Raw genomic sequence first — 12,641 nt, 5'->3', positions numbered from 1 at the left:
TGGATCCCAGAACATCACGTGATTCCTGGCATATAATAAATGTTCAACAAATGACATTGTTGATGGCATGATAATTTACTACAATGGAGTGTAAAGCCCTGTGAGAGTTGACTAACATACTTGTAAAATTCCCTTATTTGGGACTGACTTCTACTTTTAATGTATCTTATTATAATAATCCCCTAAAAGATGCTGCTTGTCTCTGGCACTAATATCCCCTTACATATGGAAGTCCCCTTAGAATCCAGAAGTTCCTGACCTAGCTCCTCTATTTTCCACTAGTTCTTGTGGGATATTTTGAGTGCTGCTTTGGAACTATAAGAGAATGGAAGTCTATGAGGGAATGAGCACAGATTAGACACTGCCTTGATATGAAAATGTTCTCCATCCACGAAACATGTGCAGAGATGTGGTCTCATGGGTCTCATCTCAGGAGTAAGCTCTGTGTGCATCCAATAATTCATTCAATCAACAAATATTTATTGAGTACCTATTATGGGCTGGATAAAAGTGAACAACATCCCAATCTAGGCCTCAATGATTCCACACTGATTCCACTGATTATTCTGAAGGGAATTTACCAAATACAAATACTGATTTAATTTTCTTGAAACATGTGTGCGCTTAAAGAAGGGGAGTATTACAGAATGCCCTCACAGGACGGGTCTTCTGAGCCTGGAAGACCATATACCAGACTACCTCTGCAGTCCCCCAGGTGACAGAGTGCAGGTGAACGTGGGGAAGCAGCTCTAGCAGGCAGGGTACCCAGCCCAATACAGTTATGGAGCAGCAGAGATGTCAGCAAAGGCACACAGACACATTTTCAACCTTCCAAACTAAGAGGCTCCCTACTGGCCTGGGAACTTGCACTACACCCCAGGAAGCAAAGGATATGTACTCATCACAAATAAATTTCCAACAAGTTTTTATTACTTACAATTCATCACCTTGTTCTTTTCCATAACTTTCTTTTCCATAGACCTCATTTTGGTTTCTGCTTGCCAGAACAATGGACACAACCAGGGCAGGCAGACCTGTTACAGAAAGACCGTGACATAAGCAACTGTTCTGAGCATCTGGAACTGCTTTATAAGACTGATAATGGCAAGAGAAAAAAAGGAGAGAAAGAAAACCCTCTATATCACAGAATCCAATTGTTTTAGAACTGGAAACTTGGTTAAAAGGAACAATGCAGTCCCCTCTTTGGTGTGAAACATCCAAGTCTAAATGGCAACAATTAAAACTCACTCTTAAATACAGATATTTAAATATTGTGTGGGATCACTGTGTGGCTCAGTGGTATAGTGCCCGCCTTTGGCCCAGGGCGTGATCCTGGAATCCTGGGATCAAGTCCCATGTTGGGCTCCCTGCATGGAGCCTGCTTCTCCTTCTGCCTGTGTCTCTGCCTCTCTCTCTCTCTCTCTCTCTGTGTCTCTCATAAATAAATAAAATCTTTAAATATTGTGTTTTCTTACTCTTACTCATTAGAGAACCAGAACCTCATTTATTCTGAATCCAGAAGCAAATGTGCTTCATTAATGATAGCTGTCATTCTGCCAGAGTTCGGGCAATAAAGGATCTGCAGCTTATTTTGCCCCTTTCTATGTAAAGAAAACTCTTTAGAAACAGTGGGGAAGAAACCATGGGGCTATAAAATTTTTATAGTCTCCTCTTTTCTCTCAAGAGAATCAAGTATTTTCATACATATTTCACTGGAGAAAACCACACCACTCTAATTCCCTGAAAGACACTTTTAGCATCAAATACCTTGGAAATATCCCATACATTTATATTGCCACCTGCAAAACCAAAACAAACAAACACACACACACACACACACACACAAACCCTCTAAAGGTTTGCTCCAATATGAAGCTAGATAAAAAAGAAGCCCATTTAGAAGATTCCAAACAGGCTAATGGTAGCATCCATGTCTGGCTGAGGAATCACGTTGAGAAGTTCAAGGCAAGAATTTTGTCAGTATTCTGGATGCACACACAAAAATAACATTCTCTCACTGCTTCCAAGACATGGGCATGTATTTAGGGGGTGAGGATAGCTAGGAGTCTGAGCTGGCCTTTATATTTTGAAACATAATGGAAAGGCACCACTGTCTGCCAGCTGCTTCTTCAGACTTGGGTGGGCTGGCTCTGATCACAGGAAATAAGTCTGTGGTGACTCAGGAGGCTAAGGCTTTTTCCTTTACTCCTGAGTTTAGTAAGGACAGCTTAATAATTTTAAAAAATACCATACCAAGGAAGCCCCTGCCTTGGGATGTGTACATCAAATCCACATCGTTCACAATTTTGAAGTTTCTTTTAGCAATGCTAAGCTTCCAAAATAGGATTTTCCTATGAAACTGGTGGTTTCCGTGAAACCAACACTTTTTAGGAGGCTTACCCCAGCCAATGATGCAGAATTTCAGGATGTATCTGCGAATGTAAGTGTTAAATACTTTAACCAGGGCAATATACATGTGAATGGCTTCTAGACCCATCCAGGTAAAGGTTGCAAGAAGGAAGAAATGGAGCAAGACAGCAACTGCCGTGCAAAGGCCATCCACATGAAACGAGGTGATCCAGCCATCCAAGAGGAAGAGGAGATTCAGGAACAGCAGGGCTGTACTCAAGTTCATCAAGATTTTAGAAGGATAGTCCCTTCGCAATTTTCTGAAAAGGGGGGAAAAAGATGAGAAGGAATACTGTAAATTAATCTCTTAAGCACAGGCAGTAAATTCCTGTCTTCTGTAAAGCTCTGTAGTGGATTAGGTAGCATCATTGTGACATGACTTCACGAGGAGGAGATTTGTTTTTATGTAGAAATATTTAAAGATATTTATGAGTATTTGGCAAATTATAGTTTTTTTTAATGTTAATTTCATTTCAAAACTGCAATTGTTTACCAAATTTCCAGTTAGCTTCAACAGATTTTTTTTAACAGATTTTTTTTTTTAATTTTTATTTATTTATGATAGTCACATAGAGAGAGAGGCAGAGACATAGGCAGAGGGAGAAGCAGGCTCCATGCACCGGGAGCCCAACGTGGGATTCAATGCCGGGTCTCCAGGATCGCGCCCTGGGCCAAAGGCAGGCGCCAAACCGCTGCGCCACCCAGGGATCCCAACAGATCTTTTTTAATCCAGGAAAAATGCTAGTTATAAAAATGATATTTTTGTTATAATAAAACAATTTCCCTTAAATTTTCTTAATGAGGTAAGGATTCTTTTTTTTTTTTTTTTTATGGTACTGTTGGGGAGGTAGTCTGGCTGGCTCAGTGAGTGGAGCATCTGCTTTCAGCTTAGGTCATAATACCTGGGTCCTGGGACCAAACCCAGTTGAGCTCCTTGCTCAGCAAGGAGTCTGTTTCTCCCTTTCCATCGGATTTTCCTCCCTGCTCGTGTTCTTGCTCTCTCTCCCTCTCTCAAATGAATAAATAAAAAATATTTTTTTTAAAAAAAAAGGTTTCTATTTCAGGACTAATTTTATAAGATCTGTGAAACAAAAGTTTTCATCTCTTACCATGTAAAAAGCACTTTGTACAATTTGTATATATATGTTAATCATCTCTTACAGGTTTAAATGCATTTTATCCATAGAAATACAATAATTATAAATGAAGATTCTATACTGCAAAATTTATATTGTATGATATATGTTATGAGAAACCTAAATATTAAAGTTGAACCACTCTACATGATTCAAAAAGCATATAAGTATTTTTAAAAGCAAAGGCAATTTTCTTATTCACATTTTGGGACAGTTAGCACTGGATTTTGACAGATAAAAAAATACTTACTCAAAGGCAACATACGTCAGGAGAGTTGCTGCTGAAAAGATAGCAGATATCCCACACCCAATATAGGTGATGAAGGTGAGAACTTTGGTGTTTCTTGCATCTATCTGTGAGGCAGTTCCTTGAAGGTCCTGCATAAAACATGGGAAGTAGCTGTTAAGAATCTCTCTTTTCATGGGAATGGTATTTTATTAGAAAGTTCATTGCTAGCACTTACAGTCTTAGCTCCATCTTAGGGCTAAAAACAACAGTGCATTTCATTTTTTTGTGCTCTTGCAGATCATTCTATGAAGCAAAAGTGTAGCATTACTGAGAGAGTTGCAGGTTGCTTTCTATCATTACCTTGTAATCTAAATTATTTGCACACCAGGATAGCCTGAGGAACAAAACCACTGGGTCGGTCTCCCATCAGAAATTGGGGAGGAGGTCACTGCCTTGCAGAATAAATTATCAGGCCCATTCCTAACATTTGCAGGGCTAGGGACACAAGTACAAATGGAGGCCACCATGGTCAATGTGAGCCTTCAGGCAAACTTTGGCTTCTATGTCCAATAGGAAGGGCTCAGCCAGAGACTGGGACCTCTGAGTGTAGTACAAAGGATCTTAACTATGGTCATTTCAAAGCTTGGCATGTATTGGGTTGAGTGGCCTTTATTTATTTTTTTAAATAAATATGAAGCTACTACAAAGTTTTAGATCATAGCTGTTTTTTGTTACTTTTTTCCTTAAATTTTAACCTCTGTAGACCTGAAAGAGCACCATTTAAAGTGTTAGAGGTTGTAGGATAGAAAGAAGTAAACACTTTCTAGAATATTAACATGAAGTATTAATTTCACTGTGCAGAAGCAGACTTGCAAAAGGAGAAAAAAATTGCAAAGTCTTTTTTTTTCTTCTTAAGTAGGGAATTGGGTTAGGGATAAATCTTGAGCTAAGACTATCTACTCAATCCTGGTTGGAGGAGAAAAGATACCTCCATTATGCAGATGTTCAAAAATGGAGCCTTCTTGGGGATGGGGTTCAAGTCAGCGCCAGTGGACTCACAGATGGGTTACCTTGACCAACATTTTGGTTACTCCAGGATTTCATGGAGCAGAGAAAGTCTTGAGGAATCTACAAGTGACTTGTCATTACCTCTTGCAAAACCTATGGCTCCCATCTAAGCAAGGGGGTAGACTTGCAATCCACAATTAAAATCACAATTTAAAGTGTAAATTAAATAAAATAATGTTGTTTATTATTACACATTCAAACACAACTCTCATGCTGTTTTGTACTTTTAGAGAACAAAGAATATGAAAATATTTATTCCTCTGATCTAGCCAACATGAAAATGTACTAATGTTAAAAGTATTAAAATCAGTTTTACTATAAAGAAATGTTAACAGGGAACATTAAATCCTTCATACATTTGTAGATTAGAAGATATAATTATGGGGCTGGGGTGCATTTTTTAACTTCTCATATGGTAAAAGTGCCACAGGGCAATGTAGACTCTGGGAATATCTTACAAGTGACAAGTGAATAAAGAGTTTGTAAAGCATGAAAACTCTTAACAAAGTCTTGGTGGTCTTGAAAAGCCAAGAGGAATGGGACATCTCTAGGAAGAATAAATTCTGGAAAGTTTTTCTCTTAGTACTATATAATCTTATAAGAGCAGAAAGAAAGAAAGAAAGAAAGAAAGAAAGAAAGAAAGAAAGAAAGAAAGAAAGAAAATAAGAGCACCAAGATGGAAAGAATAGAACTAAAAAAATGCATATGTTCATATATATGTAAAACTAATTATTTAATAAAATGACAACAGAGAAATACACAGTAACAATTCATAATAAAATTCAAACAATGTATGAAGAAAGTAACCAAAGTAATGGGAAGCCAAACTGTGGTTACATGTAAACCACTGCTGTATACGGAACTATACTTAACTGTTACCTATTTATTTAATCTTAGACCTACAAAGTACATAATCCTGCTCAAACACACACGTGCACATGCATACATATACATGTGTTCACATGTACACAATTCAAATAGTTAAATGAATTAAGCTAAAGTTTATATACCTAAATGAATAAAGATACAAAGTAAATGCTTTTAAAAAAAATGTCTGCTGTCACTTTTGGAAAAAGGAGAACATGAAATTTAAAACTGAAAGTATTTTGGGGCACCTGGGTGGCTCAGTTAAGCATCCGACTCAATTTTGGCTCAGGTCATGATTGCAGGGTCAGGAGAGAGAGCCTGGCATCATGCTCTGCCCTCAATGTGGAGTCTGCTTGAGATTCTCTCTCCCTTTCTGTTTGCCCTTTCCCTAGCGCTCGCTCTCTCTCTCTCTCTCTCAAATAAATAAAATCTTTTTTAAAAATTGAGAGGTTTTTGTTTTTCTTTTTTGTTTGTTTGTTTTTCTTAGGGAAAACACAGTTTAATTGTTCATTTTCATGCTCTGGCAGAAAGAAAAATATTTATATTTTGGGAAAGTTAAAAAGTTATTTGCTATGATTGTTTCCTTTTTCAATGACAAGTTTTTTATCCCTCAGAGCATGATGCAGTAGACTGTCAGGAAAATTACTTATGGGATGCCCATATTGACAATGGCCAAGTGGGTTCATGAGCCTAATGCCATATGCCACAGCCCCTACTGCTCCTGCTTAGTACTACAGGAAGTAGGGGTAAGATCTAAGGGAGAGGATAAACATAACCATGGTATCTGCAATCCATGTTCAAAAGGCTTTACTCTCTCAGCATACATTACTGCCATCATCATTGGAAAACAAATGTGGTTTAATCCCTGGGAACTATACCAAATATCAGAAACAACAGCTATGTTACAAGCTGGAAGATGCACTGCACACCAGAAAAGTATCTGCAAAAACACCAGTGTATTAGATATAAGATAGAGGTATAAGTCTGTGGATGAATTCAAACAAGTTGCATAGAGCATGGCTTTTGAAAATTTGGTGGGATGGAAAAAAAAAACCACGTCTATGTGATCTAATTTTTGTCTAGAACTGTTGGATAGGCTGGATAATGAGATAAAACTAGGGCCATGGGAAGGAAGGAAAAGAAGGAAGCAAGAAAGGAAGGTAGAAGGAAAGAAAGGATTAATATGAAGGCCTAGTGGTAAGAGACCCATGTCACACCCATCACTTCTCTTTCAGGCCTGAAGACTTCATGCTGTCTTAGACCCTAGTCTGTTCTAACAGGCCATGCTCTTAGGGCAAGGGCGGTGGTGCATCATTTTGGGTGACAGCTGGATCACCTAGCGCAGTATCTGCTATAAAGTCACATTCAATCTAAAGAGTGATAATGCAAGAACATTTTATCAGACTTTTCACAGTTCCCCTCCATGTTAGTTAAATCCAACATTTTCTTCCTCTTTAACTTTTCAAGAATATCATGGTGATTTTCTTGTTTCCAGGATTACTTACCATTGCTATTAATACTACTGGAGAAAAAAAAACTAAGGTTCTTTTTTATAATTCCTGTTATAAATTTTATATATGTGATCTCTGCTAGTTAGAAAGATTCAAGATATAGATATCAATTATCAGGAAATAATTCCCAAAACACAGTCTAAAAAGGCTGACTTACAAAAAGAAGTATGCCTTCCCAAATTATATCATTTCAAAATGAGTTTAGAAATTCCTCCCCTACCATCAGAACTCCAAAGTGTGTGAGGTGGTTACATAAGCAGACCGTCTCGCTCTCATCTGAATCTCTGTGTGCCACACATCCTGACGTGTTCCAAAATCCAGAACCTTCTGTAAGAGGAAGTCCACAAACAGTGTGAAAATAACAGCAGGCCAGTTCCTTTTCTATAATGGATGATATCTTCTTTAGGAAAATACGTCTTAGTCTTTTCTGCCTTACAGTTTATCAGTAAAACAGATACTTTTAAGAATACTTAAAACTGCCAATACTTAGAATAATTTAGATTCCCGCCCCCTCCAAAAAAAAATTTTTAGATTCCCAGAATCACAGAATGTTAGTACTGGATTGGCAACGAGAGATTATCTAGTCAGTGGTTTTCAACTGCATTCTACTGAAGTGTCTCAGGGGTCCTGTAAAAGTTTGATTCAAGTTTAACTTTTAATGTATTACAAAATAAACTACCATGAAAAGAGTATCCCCTTTCAAATATATTACATACCAATGAAGTCTCTGAAGATCAATGCATTTTTTTCCCTTAGGTTAGCCTCTATTTTTATAAAGACATGAGAACAAACAGAGGTCTGCCTTCTTGTAACATGCTATTCAGTACACAGCGATGATGCACAGTGGCAGCTTATTATAAATGCCTTGAATGCATTTTATCTAATTTTTATGGTAGGATGTGGAATATGAGCAACTTATAGGTTTAAAGATTATTTTAACACTGCAATGTGATATCATTTTTAATTATGTATCCAGTAAATCCACTTTGTCAAAATTGTGCAACTAGAAACCAAACAACAAAAAATTTCCTAGCTGTGATAAGGTATATCAAAAACAGAGGTTGGACACCCACAGAATTCATTTCTACCAAGAAGCAGACTGTACCGGTGCTGGTTTGATTTAGCCATGATAATATCCCTGGGGATCCCCAACGGAAGGTGACCCTCAGGAGGCAGAGGTAGGAGGTTTCATAGATCATCCTTCACATCAAAGAGTTCTGCATACCTTATACTTAATGACTTATTCCTTAATTTTGCCATTTTCTCTTAATTGTTCAATGTCATTTTGGAAGCAGTTCATTTCTTTCAAGTAAAATATATGTATTATAACCACCTCTATATTTATAGTCCTTTAATATGCTTTCCCCATAATCTGAGATCTGGAAGTTGGATGCTAAATTGTGTGCCTCATGCACAATCAAATAATCTCAGAGGTGTCCTTAAATGAATAAGATCAAGTAAGTATATACTGATGTTCATCTAAAAGTAACAACACAAATGCACAACTGTATCTGAAATCAAAGAGGTTGTTTGGTATAAAAAAAATCAAGTTTACTTATTTCTTCTTGCAATGAGTAAAAAGTTGCAGAAATTAGGTTCACTTCCTCTGCTACCTAAACTAAACTTTGCAGTTCAGTTGTCATCACACTTACACTGTGACTCACTCTGGCTGGGGTGGAATGAAAGGAAACGGGGGTGTCTAACAATGTTTAAAATTCAGTTGTTCTTAAGACAGCCAATATTTTAAAACTTACCGTTTTTGTTCAGATCCCAGAAGGCACAGATGGGATGAGGCACTGCCTATATTAACATAAGAATAAACATGTGAAATTGTGTTTAAAATAAGTGAAAAATCTTAGGATCTGAATATGGGAAAAGAGTCAAAATGCTAAGGTTTTCACAAAGAAATAGACCAGTATTAGTCATGCTGATACAACCTAAGAATGGCAGGCAGTCCAGAAGGATCTCCTCTCACAGAGACTTCAAGTGGAAACCAACCATAAAACCTCATGAGGAAATGTGCTTCCCATTTACCTAAAGGTTACTATTTTTGTACCACCATAAAATGATATTCTTAGCATTTATCAAAGCTCTTTATATTGTAATTTCACTTCATCTTCAAATTTATCCTTTATGTCTTAGTATGTGCCCCGAATTGAAAGTAGGGCTTCAGACAGATATTTGCACATCCATGTTCACAGCAACATTACTCACAACAGCCAAAAGGTGGAAGCAATCAAAGTACTAATTGATGGATGAATGGATAAAAAAATGTGGGAGATATACATACATACATATGTATTATGCATACATATTATCTAGCCTTAAAAAGGAAAGAAATTCTGGTACATGCTAGAACATGGATGAACCTTGAAGAGATGATGTCAAATGAAATAAGCAGGTCACAAAAGGACAAATATTATACGATGTCAATTACATCAGGCGCCTCAAATATTACATTCATAGAGATGGAGAGTAAAATGGTGGTTGTGGGGTCCCGAGGAGGGGAAATGGGGAGCTGCTCTATAATGGTACATAGTTTCAGCTGGGGACTATGAAGCAGTTCCAGAGATGAATGGCAAAATGTGTGCAGAATAACATAAATGTACTAAAATGTCACAGAACTGTACACTTAAAAATGGTTAAAATAGTATTATATTATATATTTTACCACAATAAAAAAAAATTCTTCATGCATTAAGGAGTTGAAACAAAGGAAGCCAAAGGGTAGAACAAGGAAGTCTCAAAGGGCTCGGTGACAAATCAAGGCTAGTTCTTAGATGACTTAACTTCCAAGCCTCATTTCTTATCAGCCAGCTTCCTTCCTGCCTGCCTTCCTGACTGCCTAATAAATGGGAGAATCACAAGTGGGCCCTCCGTCAAGGAGGGGAAAGCCTGTGCCTGGCCTTACCTGGGACCATGAGAAGCCCTGTATAATTTTATCAAATAAACAGACGATAGCAAGGGCAATGAAGCAACAAAAAAGCAACATGTGCCAAGATTTTAGATAACTGCTAACCTCTCAAAAAAAGAAGTCCATCCTGGCCTATTTCCCTTCTGCTTTCCCAGTAGCAGGAATTTCTGACTTGAAAAAAAAAAAAAAAACCCACAAACTTTTTAACGGCAGGATTGTGCAACTGCATCTGATTTCTCAAAGCAATATGTTGTTCCTTCAAAAGAGGTTGTCCTCCTCACTCTCATTCTTCTCATGACTGAACCCTAGATGGACAAGTCTCCCCACTTGCCAATATTTAACATGATACTACAGTACCGACCTGATTAACTGTTCTCCCCTTTTTGGAAAATTGCTCCCCTCAAAAAAAGTGCCAGTAAAATAAAATTCTTACTGTGTCAGGGAACAAAAAGGCCTCATACTTCTCTGAAATAGTTTGCCTCTTTTCCATTGTTCTCTGTAGCATTTTCTTACCTGGCTTCTTGTGTGTTTGATTTTAATTCGAACAGGATCCTTCAGATCCTGAATAGTAATGTTTCCAATACTGCATGCCATCACATAACTCACTAAGGTGCCTTTCTTGGTTTCTACATCCTTTTAAAGAAAAAAAAGTGGATTATTCATCAGAAGTATCCTTTTATTTGATTTGGGAGTTCCCAAACACGCAAACTGTCAGCACTTTTTACATTTAAGATTTTCAATTATAAAACATCCTGTTTATAAAATCAAATTGCCGGCTTTCCTGAAAGAGCTTTGCTATTTCCCTTATTATAATAAATACATTGAGGGAACATTATGAGCCAATGCTGCAAGGCAGTGTTCATAATACCTACTCTTGATTGCTATGGGCTGATGTCAGCCAGTTAACATCTGAAACAATGTGAACCCAGAAATAATATACTCATAAAAAGCCACAAAACAATTAGATCATTTCCCTGCCCTAGAAAACAGATGAAGTTGTTTGCTGTTAGAAAAACATAAAGAAATACAGTGTGAAAATTAAAAAAAAATTTAATATCCATGCCAACAGCCTGATGTGTTTAGTAACTTACAACTAAATGTAATTCTACTAGATGAAGGTCCCATCCAGAACTACAGCTTTTTTAAAAATTATTTTTAAGATTTATTTATTTGAGAAAGAGAGAGAGAGAGCATGAGCATGATGGCTGCGGGGAGGGGGGATTGCACAGAAGGAGAGGGTAAAGGAGAGAGTCTTATGCAGACTCCATGCTGAGTTCAGATCTGAGGAGGGGCTCAATCTCATGACTCTGAGATCATGACCCTGAGATGGTGACCTGAGCCAAAAATCAAGAGTCAGATACTTAACCAACTGCCCCACCCAGGCACCCCCAACCAGAACTTCTACCTTCTGTGATTGTATACTTGCCACCCTCGGTAGCTTCCCCTTCAGAGACAAGGTTGTCAGGAAATCAAATCAGTGAATCCCGAGCTCAAAAAATGACTAGGGCCAACAGTATGTCTCTCAGCAAGACCATCTCTTACTTCTTCCTCCCTTGTGCTTTTCTTGTCAAACTACCTGCACTTCTCTATTGAAGCTTATAATCAGTTATTTGGGAATAATCATAGGATTTCTTACATGCCAAATAAATCTCAGCATTCAGAATATAGTTTTTCATTACTTTTGTGATCATGCTCAACAAAGTTGGTAATGGCTTATGGATACCCTGTCTTTTTTTAAAAAAAATACTCATATCTTATTCAGTAAGTTAGGAGTTTACCATAGAACCCTTAAAATCTTTTGATTCTGCTATTAATTTACTTTAAAAACCAAACATATGTTTCCTAATAATAATATGGTGACTGGGAGATGCTGAAGGAGAAGGGAAAGGTAGTGCGCAGAAGACAGACTCAAGATGAAACAATGTCAGATTCTTATAGTTCTAACCCTTCTCCCACCCCCTCCCTGCTGGGCTCAACTTCTCTGAACAAAGCCTCCTCTATCACCAGTCACATTTTTGTGATACATACTGCATTTCTGTTTTGCTTTTAAAGGTGGCGCTGTAAGCCTCAAATAATTTTAATAAATGTCGTTCTACCTGTTTATAGCTACTAAATCCTTCAGACTACTTAGCAATTACGTTCTTAATTTACATAAAGATTTTATGTAGCTTGTTTCTAAAACATATGCTGAAAAAAACTTTAACATTTTACAATTATTGTAAATGATTTCATGGTATTTCTTTGCCATGCTTCTGTAAATGAATTAGAAACAATTCTATTGGCCTTGAGACTTGGCTATTTTCTCTTATACAGATGGCATTGTTTAATATATACTGGTGTATTTAATTTAATAGATAACTTTTATTTTTTAAAAAGGGCTCAGTGAAACTCTCTGAATTGGGTTGCACTTTCAAAGGCAATCAGAGGTCACCAGTATTTGCTGGCAGTGGACTTTCTAATATCTAAAAATGATGCCAATAAAAATGACAATATGTGCTTAGCACAAT

The 12,641-nt window shown here is 37.3% G+C and overlaps 1 protein-coding gene across 6 annotated transcripts in view; it reads right to left on the bottom strand.

Moving 5' to 3' along the window:
* ADGRG6 (adhesion G protein-coupled receptor G6) overlaps nucleotides 1-12,641 on the bottom strand; it is a 138,033-nt gene that overhangs the window by 22,250 nt on the left and 103,142 nt on the right. For all 6 annotated transcript variants that reach the window (XM_077895299.1, XM_077895290.1, XM_077895315.1 and 3 more), the window contains 6 exons: nucleotides 10,648-10,767; nucleotides 8,975-9,020; nucleotides 7,441-7,547; nucleotides 3,796-3,923; nucleotides 2,401-2,669; nucleotides 938-1,034 (listed from right to left, as the gene is read on the bottom strand). In XM_077895299.1, the coding sequence (XP_077751425.1) occupies nucleotides 938-1,034; nucleotides 2,401-2,669; nucleotides 3,796-3,923; nucleotides 7,441-7,547; nucleotides 8,975-9,020; nucleotides 10,648-10,767 (767 nt within the window). The remainder of the gene's footprint in view (nucleotides 1-937; nucleotides 1,035-2,400; nucleotides 2,670-3,795; nucleotides 3,924-7,440; nucleotides 7,548-8,974; nucleotides 9,021-10,647; nucleotides 10,768-12,641) is intronic.

Source organism: Canis aureus, chromosome 1 (assembly GCF_053574225.1).
Source record: "Canis aureus isolate CA01 chromosome 1, VMU_Caureus_v.1.0, whole genome shotgun sequence".
Classification (NCBI taxonomy): Eukaryota; Metazoa; Chordata; class Mammalia; order Carnivora; family Canidae; genus Canis; species Canis aureus.
This window is presented reverse-complemented; position numbering and strand designations above follow the sequence as displayed.